Source organism: Bos javanicus, chromosome 13 (assembly GCF_032452875.1).
Source record: "Bos javanicus breed banteng chromosome 13, ARS-OSU_banteng_1.0, whole genome shotgun sequence".
Taxonomy (NCBI): Eukaryota; Metazoa; Chordata; class Mammalia; order Artiodactyla; family Bovidae; genus Bos; species Bos javanicus.
Window position 1 is genome coordinate 56,922,635 of NC_083880.1, and position 21,393 is coordinate 56,944,027.

Below are 21,393 nucleotides of genomic sequence, written 5' to 3' on the forward strand. Positions count from 1 at the left end.
CCTGCAGAGGGGCATGGCCCCTGCCCCCTCCACACTGAGCCTCCAGCCATCTCAAGTTGCCTCTGAGCAGGTTGCCCACAGTGGGCCCATCCAGCCATCTGGCCAGCCCCAGGCCTCATTCACTCAGACACTGTGCCTGGTCCCATAGATGTTTACCACAGCCTCCAGTGAGCAGTTGGCGATGGGCTCTCAGCCTAGTGGGGACAGTCCACTGAGAATAAGAAGACCTGAATCCCAGGCAGTAATGAACATCGTGAACAAGCTGGGATGAGAGCTGGGTAGTGTGGGCAAGGCAGCTACTTAATCTCATCAGATGAACAAAGAGGGCCCTCTGAGGAGGCAACATCAGATCAAGACCCGGGCAAGCAGGGAGTCGAAGGACACAGCGGTCTGGGGCTCAGGAGGCAGACAGGTCAGGGCAGAACCCACTGGACACATACTTAGACACACACACATGCGCACAGAAGTTGTCAGCAGAGACTGAGACAGTGGCTCAGGGAGGACTAGACTCAGTGGGTCCCTGGATCTGGTCCCCTGACCCGTACCATCAGCATGACCTGGTCATTCGTTAGAAATGCACTTCACTGGCATCCACCACAGGCTGAACCAGAAACAAAGGGGGTGGGGTGAACAGGTGACTTCCAGGTGACTCTAATCCACACCAGGGTTTGAGAATGAAATAGCTACATCAGCAGTCCTCCAGGGAGATTTTGCCCCCAGGGGACACCTGGCAAGTCTGAAGACATTTTCGATGGTCACAACCAGGGGCTGGGCTGCTACTGTTTTTCTCGAGGGCAGAGGCCAGGGATGCTGCTAAACATCTGACAATGCACAGGACACCCCATAGCAGAGAAGGACCCCGTTACCAATGTCAGTGGTGCTGAGAAACCCACTTGAGATCGAAAGGTCCCCTATCTGGTTGCACAGAAAAAGACAAGTTGCAAGTCCCCACGGAAACATTCTAAACAGCTGACCCTGGTAACTCTTTATTTAGTCTCTGGAAACCAGAAAGAGAGCTGAGAGTGGAGGGAAAAGACAGCAAGGGATGGCCCTGCAGGGACCGCTGTGTTTTGGGATGGGAGAGGAATAGAGGGATGAGCAGGGAGCCGAGAGAAGGCAATGCAGCGAAAACCCAGGGAGGAGAGAGTGGTGGGGAGAGGGGACCAGAAGAGCAGCAAAGGGACGAAATAAGGAGGTGGCACGTGACTAGATGGGTAGGAGGTCTGCACAGGGCCAAAGCCACAGTCTGAGAGCTGATAGAATTCCTTGTGACTAGGAACTCAGAGGAGGAAAGGCAATGGGGATGCCAAGTTGCCTTTTTAAAATTTTAAGTTGTGGGAAAAATCCTGACCATACTTGTGGGCACAGAGTGAGGATTTGCAGACAGGAACCCTGGAAAGCTGCCTACAGAATCATGAGTGGAGCAACGATACGGAAAGAGCATGAGGGTCGGTCCTCAAGGAAAGGCCTTCACCCTTGCCAGGAAGTCCACAGCCATAGGTGCAGTCACAGAGAGATTTAACACAGTAATAAGGCCACAAAAAGATGCTCACACTTGCCATCAATCACAGAGCTACAAACTAACACAACAAGATGCCCCTTGTCACCCTTAACGAGACAGAAAACCAGATGGACCACTCCAGGCATCGGGAAGGCTTTGGAGAAAGGATGCGCTCAGATTCTGAAGAAGCATCATGGGTCCGTTTTCCAGGGGGAAGCGATATCAGAAAAATTTTAAATGTGAGCCTCTTGTGACCTAGACACACCCTATAGGAAATTCACATGGGAGCCCAAGGAGGCTTTGCCTGTATGACTACTGCTGTATTGCTTGTAATGGGTAAAAAATGGAAACACATATAGCTCAACTGAGAAAAACATATTCTTCAGGATACTATGCGGTTATTAAGAAAAGGAGATGGAGATATACTTGCCACGTGGTGAGACCACCTCCAAGATCCAGTGTTGAGTAGAAACCCAAACTGGAAAACCTTCCATGTGGTGTGAAACCACTTGTGTTCTCTTAAATGCCTTTCCCCAAGAACCTGTAGATATAAACACGCAGGAAAAGGTGGAGATGCTCCACAGAGCTCATCACAGAGATAACATCCGGAGAGGGAGGGAGAGAGATGTCACTGCTTACTTTCCTGTGATGTTCTGAGCTTCTGTGATCAGTTTGTGAGAATACTGATGCCCTAAAAATGCACTTTGGAGGGGAAAAGGGCAAATGCCATCGCGAGCTGTTTTATAAAAACAAAGAAACTGTTGTTTCCAAAGATGGAGGCAGGTGACTGCACACCAGGTCATTCCACAGCTGGCTCACCAGCCTCACTTCAGAGCAGCAGATGGGCGAATGGGAGACGTTCTTCAGGAAAGAGGACTGAAGGGCTGGACTCTACAGTCTAGTGAAGAAATGCCTCAGGTGGGTGTGACACCACCACCAGCTTCTCTGGAAGCCAAGGTACCATGCATCGGGAGACGATCCCATCACGACTAACAGAGCAGGCCATTTCGAACCATTTGAAAACGAATTTTTAAATGGGTTTGCCCATAGAGAAGCATGAACTGCCTCAGAAAGAAGTGAGTTCCCCATCAAAAGAGGTATGCAAGCACCCGCCGAGCCAACTAAGCAAAGCAGTTGTAGAAAATGCTCCCCTAATCCACCCTTCCCACTTTAAGCTCCCAGGCTGCTTCCGACCTGAAGATTCTGAATCTCTTTCCACCGGAACTCCTGTGTCTAACCCAGTTCTTAAATACTTCATTCATTTTTCCTTTTCAGTAAGGTTCTACCACTCGCAGCATTCTATACATAGAGACTTTTAACCCCAGGTCTCTGCTCTTTGGGTCCCCTTTTGTGCATGTGAACCTGAGACTAACTTGGGCTTTCATCCTCCCACGCGGTCACTGCATCACCGACATCCAAGCCCTTTCCCCTCTCCCCCAAGTGGACCGGCACGAGTCACCTGCCAAGCCCCGTGTTCCCACCCACGGAGACATCAACTCACAGACAGCCGAAAAGCTAAATCCTGCATAATTCCCATTTCAAGTTTGCGTCCTCTCACTGCCAGGGAGACAAAAGGAGCTGAGAAGGATTCTCTCCTGACGAGCCACTCAACTTCCATAATTGGAACAATCATGGATGTGCATCTCCGACACAGAGAAAACCAATCCATCATGGAGTGCTGAAGGCTTAATCCCTGATTTCTAATAAAAGGATTAATTAAAGCCTTAAGGGTCTGCTTAGAGCTGCCTCTGCCTGAAACTCCAAGGAAATTAACTTGCCCTCCCAGATACCAAAAACAAAAAGCCAGGGATTTCCTCAGGCTGGTACCTTAGTTTGACCAAATGACACACTGTCAACAGTCTTAACAAAGAAATCTTACAAGCCTTGTATGGGTTTATTGTTTAAAATTTCAGATTGGGCCCTGGCGCCCACAGAGCTGCCTCTAACGGGTCTTTCTTTGCAGTTAAATAGTGAAGCTGCTCTGTGTTCCAGCAAAGTGAAGGAATCTCCCCACAAAGCTGGATCACCCCAGCCCCAGGGGCCCTGTGGAGCTGCACGCCCACCAGTTAAGGTGATCAAGTCCCCATCTGGGTCTGGTGCCTTCAGAGAGAAAGAGTCATCAGAGGAAGGTAAGAGCAACTTATTGTCAAAACAGAACGTGTGAAGGGACCCTGCTTCCCTAGGATACGAATGGAGTCCTGTGGCTCCATACCAAAACACCAGCTTTGATTCTTTTTTTGAACCCTACATTTCAGAAGCTCAGACTTCTCCCTGTGAAGTGAAAATTGCCTTCTGGTGGAGAAAGGTTTTAATGATCACTTTGCTTCCTGCGTCTCCATGGTGACAGGCGCACAGCCCACCCCACCTCCCCGCCACCCTCCGCTTTATTAGGCCTTTCTTCCTCTCTGGAAAGTAATCAATCAAGCCTTATGGACGCCTTTGTGACCGGATTTATCACCTAAACAATCGACGTTGCTGTGGGGGTGGGGGAGTGAACGAAGTCCATATAATTTAATGAAATCGGGCTCCGTCCTGGCGCACGCACGCCCTTCATCTCCCCGTGGCAGCTCCGCCAACACACCTGTCCCGGGAGGCGGGTGGGCGCGCCCAGGTGCGCCAGGCCCCGCCGACTTGGGAGCCCCGCGGAAGCCCCTCTGCGCGGCGGCCGCACCGAGCGCTCCCTGCCCGCGAGGGGACGCCCCAGCCAGGCCGCCGGGGCCACCGGAGCTGCGGTCCGGGGGAGGGAGGCAGAGCTCGGAGCCGGCACTGGTGGAGGCGGCTACGGTTCTGCTTCTGGTCCCCCAGGTGGTCAGCACCCAAAGGAAGGCAGCCCCTCGGAGAGGACAGCAGAACCCACCCATCCTCAAGGAGGGCGGATGCGGAGCGCCGGTCTCTACCAGGAAAACCGGCTCCTCCTCGGACAAAGGGCTCTCAGACGCCTTACGGGGAGCCTGAGCGCCCGAGTCCTGCCGCGGCTCCCCAAACGCAGACCCGACGCGGAGCAGCGCCGGGGACGTGAGCCCAGCGCCCCCTGCCCTGGCCTTCCCCGCCTGCCCGGCCGCCCCCGCCCGCCCATTACCTGGGTTCTCCCCGGCGTCCGCGGAGGAGGTGGCCGAGGAGTCGGTGAGGACGCTGGGGTCACTCTGAGAGCGGCCCCGCGACACGAGGCAGCTGCTCTCGTCCTCGGACGCAGCCATGGGCCCGGCGGCGCTGGGGCAAGTTGGAGGGAGCCGCGTGCAATCAGAGCATCCAGGCGGCCAAGGTCACTGGCCAGGGGGCTGGAGGGGGCGTTTTTTAAAAAAGGAAAATCAAAAAGGACAGGGAAAGGGAAGGAGCAGGAGGACGAGGCCAGGGCTGGCTTCAGGGCGGTGAGACAATAGCCTGGCGGCGGCAGCCAGGCGCATCCCGGCGCGCGCGGCCTCGCTCCGTTATTTATTCGTGTTTATTCCCATTCTTCAGTCTATATTCCAGGAAAAAAAAAAGTTGAACCAGGAAATAAAAACTTTTTCTTGTCAGTGTTTATTGCGTGCTTGGGGCAGGGGGTGATGTCCAGGAATTTCTGGGGGCGCTCCCTCCCCCCACCCCACCCCCCACCCCCCGGGGAAAGAAAGGAAAAAAGAAGAATCTTTGCTCTGGCAATAGCTTTAATCTGAAAGCTGTTCTTGGAGCATCTGTTGGAAAACATTAGGATTCTCCCATCATGCCGCGCGAGAGGAGCCTGACGTCACGAGAGAGGGGAGTGAGAGCCAGCGCCGTGATGGGGAGGGGTCTCAAATACCTGAACTGCACGCCGCCAGCCCTGAGGGAAGTGGGGGCTTACTCCTGAGTTCTGGATCGCCCAACACCACCCCAGCCAGGCTCTAGAAACAAGGAGTCCACATACTGCTTCCTCCCCCTCCCCCAGCTAGAGAGAGTGCCTCCCTCGGTGGAGGCAGGGCCTGATCTCCCCAGCAGCTTCCCAGAGGTTCCCCGGCCCGGGTTTGCACTCTTGGGGATTTAGACCGGGGTCTTGCTGCCCAGGAGCCCCCTGGAATGAGGGGGCGGGGCGTTCCCAACCTGTATCCCCGCCCACTGCATCCTCGTCCTCTCTGCCCACCCTTTCTTGCCCCACCCCTCCTTGCCCCGAGGAGAGAGGCAGGAGGGGTGCCTGGCTCCTCCAGGGAGGCTTCCCCCAGATTCTTTGATGGAGTTGAGGAGGCCAGGGGAGGGAGGTGACACCCGCTAGGGCTGCCACTTACAGAGGTGTCCCCCGAGGTGTTAACGAGCAATTCTCACCCTGCTAGATGGGGGGGCGGGGGGGGGGGGAGGGCGGGTGCCGGGGGGGGGGGGAGGGCGGGTGCCAGGGGGCGGGGAAACACAGGCAACTCCCACATCAGCTAAGGCAGCGCAAGGAAAAAGAGGCCAGCCTTGTAAAGTGCACAGAGAGGGACATGGTGGGGAGTGGTGTCAACAGCCTGGGTTAGGAAGGGGGCCAGACGCCTAGAGGGCAGGCCCCCAGGGACACGGGGGCGGGGGGGGCGGGGCGTGCATCAAGCTCCAATGGGCGGGATCCCATCTCAGCCCCTCAAACCACCCAGGGAGCAGGTGCGGCTCTCAGCCCCACTGCGATGACATAACCAACTGGGGCTCAAAGCAGGAGCGTGCCAGGGGTCCCACAGCTGGGCAGGGCCCAGGGACTTTCCTGGGCTGCTCGTTCATGCCCAGCCCTGGAGCAGGGCTGGGGTGCAGGAGGGGCACCTGGCAACGTTGGGAGAAGGACCAAGGACAGAACTGAGACACAGGAGATGACGGTCCTCACTGCATACGGGGCTTTGGGCTCTTAGGAGCAGGGGCCTCAGAGAAACCAAACCTTCCTTCCTTCCAAAAACCCCCACAGCCCACTGTGTAGGTGGTAGGCTTGCCAGACACTGGGGATCCAACAGAAACAAGTGAGAAACCCTCGCAGTGGGTCTTCCAGGCGGCAGGAGGACAGAGCCGACAATGGTGGCCAATAAATCAACAGGGGACACCAAAACATTTCACTGGAGTTGTCAACACGTTGTTGTTGTTTTCAGTCACTTAGTGGTCTCCGACTCTTTGCGACCCCATGGACATAGCACGCCAGGCTTCCCTGTCCTTCACCATCTCCCAGAGCTTGTGCAAACTCATGTCCATTGAGTTGGTGACGCTATCCAACCACCTCATTCTCTGTTGCCCCCTTCTCCTCCTGCCCTCAGTCTCTCCCAGCATCAGGGTCTTTTCCAATGAGTCAGCTCTTTGCATCAGGTGGCCAAAGTGTTGGAGCTTCAGCATCAACACATACCATGAGGCAAAGAGGAACTTGGTAGGACATTTTACTAAACACTTTTTATCCACATAAAAATGTGCTGGATGGGGACTACCTGGCTCCGGGCTGAGCCCTTTTCTGGGGTGGCGGTAGGAGGGGGTATCATTTCTTCCTCACAAGCCTCGGAGGTGTGAGCTACCTTAGAGGTGAGTATACCTGCCCAGGTCATAAGCCAGGATAGGCAGGGCCGATGCCTCTGGTCTGGGGTCTCTCCAAGTGTGTCCTCAGGCAGCCCCAAGAGCCTTGCTGAGTCTTGGCCCAAACACAGGCAGGTCTCAGGACGCCCTCAACCTCATCATCAATGCCTCCCACATCTACATGACAAGGCCTGCAGCGGGCTAGCCAGCAGCAGATGCAGAGATGGACCAGCGGGGTTGAGGCGGGCAGGGGAGTGGGGGAGACAGCAGCCCAGGGTCATGGGCAAAAGGAGGCGAGAAGGAAGGTGGACTCACGGGCTTCCAGCTGTGTCCCCCCACCCCCCACCCTCATGCTTTGGGGCTTTCCCTACTCAGAACCTGTATTGGCTACTGACAATATTTTTCTTTTAATCAATCGGTTTGTTCGCGGGTTGGAAAGACCCCCTGGAGAAGGAAAGGGCAACCCACTGCGGTATTCTTGCCTGGAGAATCCCATGGACAGAGGAGCTTGGTGGGCTACGGTCCACAGGGTCACAGAGTCAGACACGACTGAAGTGACTCAGCACAGCACAGCATGGCTCAGCACTTAAATGCATTTTAAAGGAAAGCATCACTCCAGCGACAGAAATGTAGCCTCCCTGTCACACCTGCGGAGGATGAAGGACACAAGGATTATCTATAGTTGCCAATATTCCCCCAATGCCTTGTCCAAGTATATGCTACCCAAAACCATTTCTAGTTCCTTTGGGTGGTCTACACAGCTGTGCCTGCTCCCCTTAAGTGCATGGTGAGACTTAAAGGCACAGAAAAAGATAAGACTTAGCATTTGCTCCAGGAGCTCACATGGAGATTGGCAGGGGGTGGGGGGAGGTGTGGCGCGCGGGCAGAAGACAGAGGGAACAACCAAAGTGTAGTTGTCAAACACATATGTCAGTACCCTATTGATTTGTTTGAGCCAGGTAGGGAAAGAGATAGCCACTGTATTTTTCTCTAGCTTTGAAATGTTCCATAATAAAAACAGTTTCAGGTTTAAAACGAATTAGTGACCTGACCTCTACTGATCAGGAGAAATAAAAGTCCAATGAACTGCCAGAAGGAGAAACTTGGACCTTTCAAGTCATCCACGCTGAGACTGGGGCCAGCAGGAAGTCTGCAAAGATGTGGCCCCCGAAGTGTGCACAAGGCTGCTGTCTGCAAGTTCCAGCCTGCAGGATCCCCAATAAATTGTGAAAGTCACCAACTGTCTGTCCTCAAGATTTCTGCAGGGGCCCAGGGAACAGGTGTTTGTTGACTGAACCAATGAGTACGCACACAGTGGGGTCAACACATAGCTGCTCCAGGAAAAGGGGCTCAGCATCTTCAGAACCCCAGTAGCTCCAGGCTTTCAGGGACAGAGGTGGTCACTTCCTGACCCTCCTTCCCCCATCCTGATGTTTCTCCTGAGGCTCCAGGGAACTGTCCTTCCCCATCACAGGAACAGAATTAAACCAGCAAATTCAAATGCTTAAAAATAACTATTCTAGCCAAGCTCATAGGGAACCAATGAAAGAGGGTCCAGAGGTCATACCCCAGGATGGGGATTCAAGACCAGAGGAAAGGGGAGAGTGAAGACAAAGCAGGTCCCCCAGAACCTGCCGTGAGGAGGGGAGCCCTGCCCTCTGCTGTTTACAGGAGGAACTGCACCCAACTGTGGCCCTTGGGAACTTCCCTGACCAGAGGGCTGACCTAGCCTTGATTGAACTTGGCTTCTTTTGCCCTTTGCCCTTGGTGGGGTCTCCAGCACTGGCCTTGCCCATTAGGCTACCCAGGGTGGTGATTCATGTAGTGCCAACTGAGGCTGTTTTCTAAACACACTCTTCTAAAACAAAATCCTTCATGTCAGCAACCATGGTCCCCACCCTGAAAGGCACAGCAGCCAGAGCTGGCCTGAGAAACGTGCTTAGCCTGCCTCGCAGTGTCTTCTGTGCTCAGGTTGCTACAGAAGCCCTTCCAGGCCAGAGTTTGAGATCCAGGCAGGAGAAGGGTTTTGATCACTTTCTGTGTCTCCCCTCTAGGTGAGGGTGGGGGAAGAGCATTGCTTAGAGGGTGACGGCATTCGACAGGACACCCAGCTCTCAGGACACAAAAGTCCTCTGATGCAAGACACTGACCTACTAACACCTTACGTGCCTTGAGCACCTTCAGGTGACCAGGGAGGACCACATACGATGGAAGTGATGGAGGCAGAAGAATGGGGAACAAGACGCCTGACCAGGAGAGGGACGGGGTGCCCGCTGCAGGAAAGACAGAAAACAGCCCCAGGCAGGCTCATCTGTGTCATGGACCCTCCCGTCCTGTCCTGGTTCATCCTGTTTTCCTTCCTTGCTGGAGGATGTTTACAGCTAATGGAGGGAAGCACCAAACATTTGATGCTTTTGAATTGTGGTGTTGGAGAAGACTCTTGAGAGTCCCTTAGAGTACAATGAGATCAAACCAGTCAATCCTGAAGGAAAGCAGTCCTGAATATTCATTGGAAGGACAGATGATGAAGCTGGAAGCGCTGATACTTTGGCTACCTGATGGGAAGTGCTGACTCATTAGGAAAGACCCTGATTCTGAGAAAGGCTGAAGGCAGGAGAAGAAGGGGACGATAGAGGACGAGATGGTTGGATGGCTTCACCGACTCAATGGACAGGAGTTTGAGCAAGCTCTGGGAGATGGTGAAGGACAGGGAAGCCTGGCATCCATGGGGTCGCAAAGAGCCGGACACGACTGAACGACTGAACAGCAGCAACAAACGCAGGGAGAGGGGCTGGTGCAGGGCCCCTGGGAAACGTGCTGATGGAGAGTCACACAGAGAAAAGGCAGTTGTCGCCATGAGCCTGGCAGACGCTGATGGCACTGTCCCTGCTCCCTGCCTGAGTGTCCTGTGTGGCCCTGGGGCCCCAGCGGCCCCCTGTGAGCCCGGGGGACACATGAGGATGGGATGCCCCAAACTGTGCAGAAAGGGATTATGAAGGACATGGATGCTTAGAATGCTGACCACAAGTAAAAGGGAAAAGGACAGCGCTCGTCGGAAGTCACGCTCACCGCCTCGACCATCCGGCCACTTGACTCTTTTAAAAGGAGATAAGTCACGCTTAAATAAAGGTCACTGTCACCCAAACACTGGCTCTTTCCTCCAATTCAGCGTGTACACTGTAATGTTTGCTGGATTTATATTCTAAAGGGACTGGTTTCCTTTCCCATGGAGACCCCAGAGCCGGGCTCACTGCCTCACCACACACAGATTTATGCCTCCAACACCCCATCGCAGCAGGAATGGGAGACAGAGTACTTCATCGTAGAATAGTTCAAACACGGCATGGCGCCCAATCCATAAATTACAGAAAATCCATAGCACAAGGCTTATCGGTAGTACTTTAAAAATACATCTTAAGTTCTGCAGCTGGAGTGATAATTCCAAGAACCCACTTGTACAAACCTATAAATAATGATGGCTTGTCTGTGTTTTCACAGAAGCCGTGATCTCTTTCAGGGCCCATAATTCACTAAATTCGTATGTGGGTTAAAGCTGGTGGGTCCATTGGGGTTTCGTGGGGGAAGGGGAAGTTATTTAGGCAACTAGATACTGGCATCCTCACCAGGCCCCATTCTGGAACATTAGCAAGAGCTCCTATGACTTCCATGGCACACTGGGAGACAGCATTCATAAATGTGCTTAGCAGAGGCTTCATCAGTTCAGCGAGTTGGGGTGCAACGAAGATTACTCCTGGTACGTCACATTGTAGTTTTGGGGGATTGCTCACCCTCCTACTTCATTTTTTTGAAGGGTCACCTGGGAGACCCAGGATTTTAGGAGAATGGGCTCTGGGGGTCTATCAGCAGGAGAGAGTGGAGGGGCCGAAATCTCGAGTGAAGTGGGTTCTGTCTCCCACCAGAACCTGAAACACACAGCAAAGACCCAAGGGGGTGGGGCCGCTGGCACTGCATTCAAAAAGGCATGATTCACTCATGCACAGCACATACCAGGCACTGTAGGGGGCAGGGAAGGGGGGGGAAGGTCCCTCCCCACAACAGCACATGCAAACGCCCCGGGGTGGAAGTACTGGGCAGTCAGAAGGGCTGAGAAGGGGCTGGGTGGTTGAAGCGCTGAGGGCAGGGTGGCATGCAGGGAGGGTGGGGGACAGGCCCAGGACCCAAGTGGTCTCATGACCCATGGTGCAAAGCACAGATTTTATCCTGGGACGATAAACCCAGAAAGGTCCCCAGCCAGGAAAGAAAGAATGAATTTCTCTTCTCTGGGGAGGTTATGGGAGGCAAAGAGGGGCCGGGAGATGAGGGGGTGGGCTAGGGGCTGCTGCACTGGACTGGGAGAGACACAGGCAGCCTGGAATGCAGAGTGGTGGACGGAGCCCACGTGCATTGTAACTGTGTATGTTCCAGCCACTCTTGATGCAAAGGTACCCAATAGCTGAACTGTAATAAAGAAAATTCCTACACAGGATTACTGTTACAATTCAGACAGTTACCAGCTGATTCCTGTGCTCTGTAATTTGGGCAAGGGGGTTGTTCCTTGAAGTTGGATGTGACTGCCCCCTCTCCCAACACAAATTCATGGAGCTGGTATAACCTGGCCCACCACAGTGGTTTCACCCTGTCCTTACCTAGTGCTCACTGTGGGCTGGACCCTGGGCTAATCAACTTACCCAAGAGTGTAGACGGGAATACCCTCAGATTCCAGCCCCAAGTTACTCATGCAAACATGACTCTAGGCACTACAGGGAAGGCTTTTGTGAACAAAAACTGGGTTATCATCAGCTACCTGATTGATACCATCAGTCCCCTGATGATGGGAGATTATCCCAGATGATCGGACCTGGCCGTGTAATCACAGGACCCTCAAGGCAGAGGGAAGACAGAAGGGGAGGAGTGGGCAGAGGAGAGACGAGGCATTGGAAGATGCAACCCACCACTGCTGGCCTTGAGGGAGCCACAAGGGAACACAGTGGCCTCTGGAAATGATCCCCCAACAGCCTGCAGGGAAACGGGGACCCAGGTCCTGCAACTCATGAGCTGGATTTGGCTCCCCTCTCAGAACTCCAGGAAGGACCACAGACCTGGCCACACCTCAGCTCCAGCCCATGGGACTCAGAGCAGGGCACCGGCTGAGTCCACCTCCAGCCCAGGGGAGGATACATGACGATAAACAGGCGTCCCTTTGCCTGCAAAGTCTGTGGTCCTCCGTTTCGGCAGTCACACATCCTCCCATCCATTCTCCTGAGTGTCTGAGGCCTCCAGTCCCGGTGTCATCCTCTAGCCACAAGGAGGGTGAGGTTCAGAGGGGAAGGTCGTGCAGCTCTCCAAGGGTCCTTCTCCCACTGCTGCACAGCCCTGGGTGACCCCACACAGACCATCTGCAAAGAGGGATGTGCGCACATCCAAGGTCAACCCAAGACTCAAATGAAGGGTATGACCCATGCCGGGGGACTGGGGAGAGAACCGCCCTGGCATCCCACCTATGGGGCACAGAATCCACCTGAGGGGCAGGGCTCGCTCCTCCCACCAGCCACCTTATTTCCAAATCAGGCATCTCCCAGGTGCAGCCAAAGTTGGGGCACCCAGAAAGGACTCCCCCAAGAGGCACCAAGAACTAGCCTTGTCTTCCAGGATAAAAGGCAGAGAACATAAATCCTGAGGCAGGAGAGCAAAGGCTAAGAATCCAGAGGCTGCCAAAGCTGACCACCCAGGTTCAGGGGCAGCTCCAGCAGCTGTGCGACCTTGGGCTACTTACTCCATCTCTCTGAGCCTTGGTTTTCCTCATCTGTCAAGTGGGCACACGCCTCCCATGGAGACATGCAGACAAAGGGGAAGAGCTAAGGACAGGTCAAGCCCTGGCTGCTGGATCATCTCCATTCCCACAAAGGAGATTTCAACCTGGCCTCTCCCACCGTGGTAACTCCCACGCAGACCCAATGCAAATGACTGTTACCAAAGATTTGTCACTTTCACCATAATTCTCCAAGTTAGAAATCATTCTGTTCCATAAATGAAAGAATACCTCCTCTTAATTTTTATTATCCCAATGTTTAATCAAGAGGTAAAATATTGAAGCTAATTTACCATGAGTTTTTACTGTGGCTTATAGGGAAAAGGGGGCTTCCCTGGTGGTTCAGATGGTAAAGAATCTGCCTGAGATGCAGGAGACCTGGGTTTGATCCCTGGATTGGAAGATCCCCTGGAGAAGAGAAAGGCAACCCATTCCAATATTCTTGCCTGGAGAATTCCATGGACAGAGGGGCCTGGCAGGCTACAGTGCATGGGGTCACAAAGAGTCAGACACTCACTTTTTCATAGGAAAAACACCAGACAGAAAAGCGATTAAAGTAAAAATAGAAATTTGCAACAAGCCTCACCCGTGCCAACATCCTCATTATCTGAGTGCGTAAGAATTAAAAGAAATGTGGCCACAGATGAAAGATAACATTCTCTTCACACAGATGTTCGGGACACTCTTAAGTGGAAAGAGAGGCAGTCCTTCACTCGTACCAGAAACCTCATCGTGGGCAGGGTCTACTTCTGGTCCTTGCCCTGCGGGGCAGCGGCAGTGACCCCACCATCCCAACGCACACAATGCAGGCAGCAGGGCGCCTGCCTGGCTTCCAGGAGACCTGCTGGTGACAGAATGGGACACAGATGGACAGGGAAGCAGGTGAGGCAGACGCTTTGATAGGAGCTTCTAAATTAGGAGTAAGTGTAATAAATTAGGAGGGTGGGAAGGAGGTGACTGCCAAGGGTGCCTGTCTGTACCTATACAAAGTACAAGGGGTCAGTATTGGAGGAGAAGGCCCAGGCGGGCCTCCACTCCCTTGTTTTAAGTTTGCTACAGCAAGGGTGTGTTAATAATTGGAAACAGCCTAGAAATACGATGTGCTTTCAGAAGAACAGGGCAGACTCAAATAGAGATGCTGCGAGCTGCTTCCTATAACTCTGGAGGGAAATCAATGCCAAACTGGGGGATTTTTCTGCAAAAATGGGTCTCCTCTGGGGAGAAACCAGAGGCTCCATGTAAGATCAGATGCTGCCCAAAGGAAGAAGCTTCTAGAGCCCGAGGGCAGCTCTCTCCAGAGGCTGAGAAAAGGCAGGATTTCCCAGGCCCCACCTGCTGTCCAGGCACTCAAGAAGCCCACCTGCTACGTGTGTGGCAGGACATGGGCGTCCCCAGAGCAGTGAGCAGATTGCTGCAGGACCAGTCCACACTGGCCGCGGAGGACGGAGTACTAACAAGGGAGTGGACAGAGGGCTGTGGTATGGGGTCTCTGGGGCTGCAGGCCCCGCTGGTCACCACAGCCCCAGCAAACACCCAAGCCCAGCTGGGAGGAGTTGTGTGCAAAGGGTATACACTGCTGCTACTGCTCCTCCTTAAAATAAATTGCAACTGTATTCAGTAGAAATCCCAAAGGCAGCAGGTTGCCTTAATGAAGCCCAAACGGAGGAGGGGTCTGGGGACCCAGTGCCCTGGGCTTATTAAGTCTTGAGATGCATGTCTGTGCGGGTACACAGGGAGGGGCTCCTTCCGGGGTCGGGCGGCAGGGCAAGTTCAGCCTTCAACAGCAGCTGAGCAGCAAGAAGGGGCACCTAGGATTCTCCAAACACCTGACCCTGTGGGCTGGTGTTTCTGGGTAAAAGTGAAAGCGTTAGTTGCTCAGTCATATCTGACTTTTGCAACCCCATGGACTGTAGCCTGCCAGGCTCTTCTGGCCATGGAATTCTCCAGGCAAGAATACTGAAGTGGGTTGTCACTTCCTTCTCCAGGGGATTTCCCCAATCCAAAGATTGAACCCAGGTCTCCTACACTGAAGGCAGATTCTTTATGATCTGAGCCACCAGGGAGGTTCTCTGGGTAAAAGGGGTTTCTTAAATGCAAAATGAAGTATTGATCAATAAAACCATATAAGTTATCGAATCAGAAAGCAAATTCTTGCCCCAAACCTGCTTCAGTTTAAGGTTCAGGAGACATAGGCTGCCTTGGGGTCACATGTCCACTCCCCTCCCGCAGGCCACCTTTCCTTCTCTGCTAACACATGGCTGGAGCTTTCCATCAGAACCAATGACTCCCTGAGTTAAACATTTTGACTTCTGGAATTCCTATTAAAAATCTGTATTCAGGAGAAATAAATCAAGAATTTGGGATTAATAGATACACACTACTATATATAAAATATACGAACAGCAAGGACAACAAGAACAGCAAGGCAACAGATAGTTGCCTGTATAGCACAGGAAACTATAGTTAATATCTTGTAATATTGGAAAATGGAAAAGTATCTGAAATACATCCATCTATTTACATGTGTAACTGAGTCACTTTGCTGTATACCTGAAACAAACACAACATTGTCAGTCAACTATACTTCAATGTAAAAAAAATCTGTATTCTACCTCATACTATTCACAGAAGTACAGCAGATTAGAAACAAATGTAAAGAAAAAAGCTATACACTCATCAAAAGGAAACGGGTGGAGGTGTTCATGTGTCAGTTATCCTGGTTTGCCCAGGACTCAGCGGTTCTCAGGACATGGGAGTTTCAGCGCGAAAACCAGGACCACCCTGAGCATCCTGGGACAAGACATTCACTCTAAATTTGAGGCAGAAAGAGACTTCTTGAAGAAGACACAAAAGGCAAAGACGTAAAGAAAAAGCTTAATGAACTTGACTACGTCAAAGCTGAAAACATGGAGGTGAAATGTACAGCTTGGTGGTGACAGAAGTATATTATAGGTTTGAAAGTTGCTAAGAAAGCAGATTGTAAACATTCTCATGACACATACACACACACACACAAATTATAACTATTTATCATAATGAACACTAACCAGACTCATTGTGGTGGTCATTTTGCAATATATACAGTGCATCATTATATCATTTACCTAAAATGTACATGTTATATGTCAATTATACCTTTAAAGAGCAAACTAAAACTTCTACTCAACCAAAGACACAATAAACAGAATTAAACGCCAAGCCACAGGGAGAGCAAATATCTCTGCAAGCAAGCAGATTAGAACCCAGAATACACACAGAGCTCTCAAGACACCAATTACAAAAAAGAAACCAACAACCCCACAGAAAAGAAGCAACTCACGAAAAGTGAATCCACATGGCCAATTAACATAAGAAAAACCTTCTCCAGAAATTGAGAGAATACAAATGAAACCAAGAAAATCCCCCTCTTCTGCTGTGGGACTGACAATATTTAAGAAATTGAACGAGAGAACTTTTCAGACACTGCAGATGGGAGTGATACAGCCACTCTGGGGAAAAATGTTGCTAAACCAAGAGAAATTTACAGGCTCAGAAATTCCACACCTTAGAACAAGCCCTCAAGACAAACTCGTGTATAAGTGCACGAAGAGGATGCTCAGAGACACAGCCTGTAACAAGAGGGACTGAGGACGCCCTCCATGGGCAGCAGCCACAGAAAAGTTGCAAATGGTGGAATATTCTAAATCAAATAGGAAGACTCTACGAACCCAGATAAACCTCCCAGACATGCTGCTGAATGAAAACAGTAAGTTTCAGAACAAGACGGCTGTATTCAGACACCATCTCTTTAAAACATGTACAGGAAACCATTCTGTACAGCTTCTATCAAGATCCCCCACACACACATGAAGACAGTCTGGTGGGAAAAGATTCACGGTAACAGGGGTTCTCTCCCAGGAAGGAGAGGAAGGAGTCACTTTCACTTCCCACTTGGAGAAAGTTTGCGACCCCATGGACTATAACCCATCAGGCTCCTCTCTCCATGGAATTCTCCAGGCAAGAATATTAGAGTGAGTTGCCATTTCCTCCTCCAGCGGATCTTCCCAATCCAGGGATCAAACTCGGGCCTCCTGCACTGCAGGCAGGTTCTTTACCACTGCACCAACTGGGAAGCCCATTCATGAAATACTAGAGTAATTATATATAATTTTTTTCTCCAAAGAAACCTGTTGCCCGCCTAGAACACCTCAGGCGTTCATCTGACAAGTATTTACCAGTTATAGACAGACCCATTCTAAAACCTGAGGATCACTCATTTCCCTTCAACCAAAAATGGAGCCATAGACCAATTAATCTGGCCAAGCTCATCCGCCGTCCTTTAGGGGGTGAGGACCACTTTGCCTGGATGCAGAATACGTGGCAGGAGAATGCCCCGGGGAAGGGGACAGGAGGAGAGGGAAGAGCTTGGCCAGACCCTCACAGGGTCTTCCACTGCTGCCTGGAGGTGGCAAACCCTGCCTTCGCCTCCCAGTGCACACCTGTCACAAGAGAGACGACTGAGGCTGGAGGATGATCCAGATGCTGGGAGGAGGGGGGACTCTCAGGTCAGGTGCACACAGGTGTGGGCTTCGCATATTGCTGGGGGTGGGGCACTGGAAACATGCTGGGGTTTGCAACACCCAGCACCGACTCTCCTCCCGCTGTCATCCCGTTAGGGGAAACACTGACTGGAACCTGGCCAGGCAAGAGAAGAACCACTTGTATGAGTTATCCTAACAATAGGAGGTCCTGGAAAAGAACGTGGAACCAACAAGCTACCATCAACCATAAGAATTTGGGAAAGCAGAGAGAATCTGCCAGTCTGTACATCCTACCAACCTCCCAGAATCCTCCTTGCTGGAATCCACCTTGGCTGACCAATGTGTTCACCACCAGGACGGACCCTGAGTCAGAGTGACTGGCCAGAGACAACCCGGGAACTAACCCCATCGCCATAAAACCTGAGACTGTGAGCCACATGGTGGAGCCGTGCTCCTGGGTTCCCTTATCCTGCTGTTCTCTGCTCAGGCACCCCTTCCCAATAAAGTCTCTTGCTTTATCAACACATGTGCCTCCTCGGACAATTCATTTCCGAGTTTTAGATAAGAGCCCGCTCTCGGGCCCTGGAAAGGGTGCCCCTTCCTGATTTTCTTGGGGCTGGGGGAAGAGGGGTCTCAGGTCTGGCTACTGAAGGGACGCAGGCTCCATCCTTGCCTGGGACTCGCCCGTGCACCCCCACCCCCATTCCCAAGGGCAAGTGGTGTGACCCAGCCTGAGCCCCAGACAGGCAAGAGGACACTAGTTGAAGCTATGAGGTCACCCTTTGAATCTCCAGCTTCCTGAATTGCTTGTCACTTGTTAGCAGGAAGGCCTCCACAGTACAGGGGGTCATCCTGACAATTTCAAAAGAGTTTAGCAGCTCAGTCTCCTAACTCTGAGCCCTTGTGTGAGCCTGGGAGATGGGGCATTGCATTTCCAACTGCCTCCTGCAGCCCCTAAAGCCACAGCCTGTAATGAACACCAGCTGGGACATGCCATGCTCTCATCAATCACTCCTTTCCCTTCAAAAAAAAAAAAAAAACTAATTTGGTACAGAAATATCCTAGTATGAGTCAGGGCTTCCAAATCAACTTTGAAGTCCAGAAGAATATTTGTTCCTAAATTCACGCTGGCCACAGAAATAGTCCAAGAGCCCATCAGGGTTGGGAGTAAGGACTTGCCCCAAGCAAGCTCTGGGAAGCAGCTGCAGAGACTGAAAGGGTAGAACTACAGGTGGCAGCCCGACAAATTCTCCCAGTTCCAGAGGTGAGAGAACCCCCCGTCAAGGTCCAGCCATCAGAATGCCCAGAGTGGTGGGCACACAGCCTAGCTGTATCCTGGTCTCTGGAACCTTGCTCTGAAACTTGGCAGTTGGACCAACAGAGAAAGGCAACAGTGAAACCCAAAGCCTCAGCCCCACACCAGGGACTCTCAGATGGGAGGCTGCAGGCTGCCTGCCCACCCCAGCTCCAGACTCAGATAGGCAGAGGCCTACTTGGCACATCCTTGAAGACGTCAACAAGCCTGTCCAAGTGGACGTGGCCTCCTCTCCCCAAACCCCTCACCCCCTGACCAGTCTCCCCACTCCTCCAACCAAGCCTACCACAGCTTCATAGATGGAACCCCAACCCACCAGGCTTAAGACACAAAACCTATGGCAATCCTGGATTTCAGACCCCCAAGGCTTCAGCAGGCCCTATGGGCTCCAGCCCCCGTGCTGCCCACTTCCACCACCACTGTCCTCCCTTCAACTGCAGGTGGCCCCTCCCCACCAGGAGCCTGGTGCCACAGGACACCACCGGCTGGTCATACCATTTCTGAGGCTAAAGTGCACTGATGGCCTTAGATTGCACACGTGGAACCCCCACCACTCATCAACAGGTCCAGGGCCTACCAGCCATCTGGCCAGGCATGGGTCCTCATCTCCCCTCGCCTGGGGTCTCCAGCCTCATGAGCTTCTTCTGGCCCCCAACTCCACCAAGCCAACTCCATGCAGGGCCACTGCCTTTCCTCCTGCTGAAAATGCTCTCACCCACTCTCCTCACATGGCTCCGGCTTCTCCCCATTCAGGTCTGCACCCAAACATCCCTCTTTAAGACCCTCCCTTGCCACCCCCCACCCGCCACCCCGCTCTTCTTCTAACATTTCTCTGTAGACAGATTGGGCTCCCCTCACCAGAATCAAAGCTCCCTGAGGGCAGGAAGCTGACCCCCTGCTCTGCCGCATCCCCAGCATATAGGTCAGCGCCTGAGCCATTTTCAGCGATTAATACAAACATCTGCCGGCCGTCTCTCAGTTGGCTTTCTCCTTGGCGAAAGTGGGTTAGCAGCGGCTGAGCCCAGCATCCTTCAAGGCCCGGGCAGAAGCCATAGAACTATTTTAAAAATGCCAAAAAACTGAAATGAGCATGTGGGGCAGGAATTGCATCATGTCCACAGGCAGGTCATACACTTGTGACAGCTCTGAATACGCTGCCAAGCTGAAGGTCAGGATGTGAAAGGTCTGCTCTCAAAATCTGACCCCAAAATGCTTCGCTACAAACTCAGTGCCAAAGTATTGCACGGGTTGCGGGGGCGCTGCTTTCAGGGGAGGAAGCTGACACTGGTGCAGTGTGCCGACACTCCCCTTGTGCAGCCACGGGCTGAGGGCGCTTTCGACCCCACTAGAGGGTGAGTGCGCCCCTTCTCGTTCACCACCTTACCCCCGGGCTCTGCGCAAGGTCTCCCGTTAGCAGGTGCTTGATACTAATGCTGGGTGGAGTCAACAGAAAGGCCGTCCAACCCCTAGATGGGGCTCCACTCACCACACGGAGGTGCCCCCGAGCTTCTGTGTGGGCCTCTCATCTTCAGGGCACCGCAGAGGGTCTGGCACGTAACAGGCTCTCAAATGACGCCTGCTGGTCTCAACAACCCCAGAATCCCATCCTTCCCGACCCTGTAACTCCAGGTATCTCAGAGTTCCCCAACCTCCGCACGGTTGCCCTGGTCCTGGGCATTCTTTTTCTTTCTTTTCCGGGGAGGGGGGTGTTGGGGAGAGGGGAGCTTCCCGAAAGTCACAGGATATTTGGCAGCATCCCAGGCTTCTCTCCCACAAGATGCTTCGGGGGACATCCCCCTGTTGAGAACCACCGGTGTTTCTAATCCAGAGTTCCCAGACCGGCCTGAAATGACCTGGGGCACGGCTTAAAAATACAGATTCCAGGAGATTCTAAGAGGCAGGCCTAGGATTGGATTCCCCAGAGAATTCGAACACTGGACTAACTCTCTTTGGGCTGCCCCAGTGTTCAGCCTAGTCACTAGCTCCTCTCCGGAGATCCTGTCCCTTTAACTTGGCTGGACCGGCTCCAGGAGCAGGTGTCTATCCGCAGGGGCCCTGGCAGCGCCTGCCTGCACAAGTGGAGGGAGGCCCGCGATCCTCCCTGGGGGGACAATGAACACATGTGGAACTCTCACCAGGTGGCAAGCGCTACTTACGTGATCCCAGCTACTGCCCCAAGACTTAAGTGTTGGATCGCACCCCATCTCACAGACGCAGAAACTGAGGCACAGTGAAGTCCAGTGCCGTGAGCACCGGGTCACGCAGCCACAGAAGCCTTCTCATCCCGGGACCGCCGACCCCAGCAGGGCTTTGGACCACTGCGCCCACTGCCTGCCCTTGTTGTTTGGGAACGGAGTCGCCCGCCTTGGCTGCCGGGACAGCCCGAGCCAGGAGGCGCCACCTCTGTGCTGGGGGCGCAGCGGATATCCGAGACACCCCGCAGCGGTCAAGGGCAGGACGCAGGCTCCCGGCCCACCGGCCCCCAGCCCCACGCCCGCCCCTCGCGCCGCGCGCTTACCTTGCGCCGGGCCTCGAGCGGTGGCGGCGGCGTCCCGGGCCCCGAAGGCGCGCAGCAGCGAGCGCACGGGCGCCGGCCATCGGGCGCGCCCCCCGCCCCGCCCACGCATCCCACCGGAGGGCAGCTCCGGGAGGCGTCCACGGGGCAGCCCAGCGCCGCGCAGAGCCCGGGGCTGCGGGAGGGCCGGGGGCGGGGCGGGGGCGGGGCGAAGCCGGGGCTGCAGGAGGGCCGGGGGCGGGGCCGGGGGCGGGGCCGCCACTCGAGGCC

At 53.4% G+C, this 21,393-nt stretch overlaps 1 protein-coding gene across 3 annotated transcripts in view; it reads right to left on the reverse strand.

Annotated features, from left to right (window-relative positions):
- Nucleotides 1-21,193, reverse strand: part of PHACTR3 (phosphatase and actin regulator 3) — a 206,068-nt gene extending 184,875 nt beyond the window's left edge. Inside the window, exon 1 of one of the 3 annotated variants that reach the window (XM_061437008.1) lies at nt 21,127-21,193. Coding sequence is in view for 1 of the 3 variants with exons in the window: in XM_061437007.1 (XP_061292991.1) it covers nt 4,581-4,698 (118 nt within the window). In the remaining 2 variants the exon portion in view is untranslated. Of the gene's footprint in view, nt 1-3,002; nt 3,261-4,580; nt 5,161-21,126 lie in introns of those variants that run through there. The other 2 variants (XM_061437007.1, XM_061437011.1) reach the window with 2 other exon arrangements.
- Nucleotides 21,194-21,393: the final 200 nt, after the last annotated feature.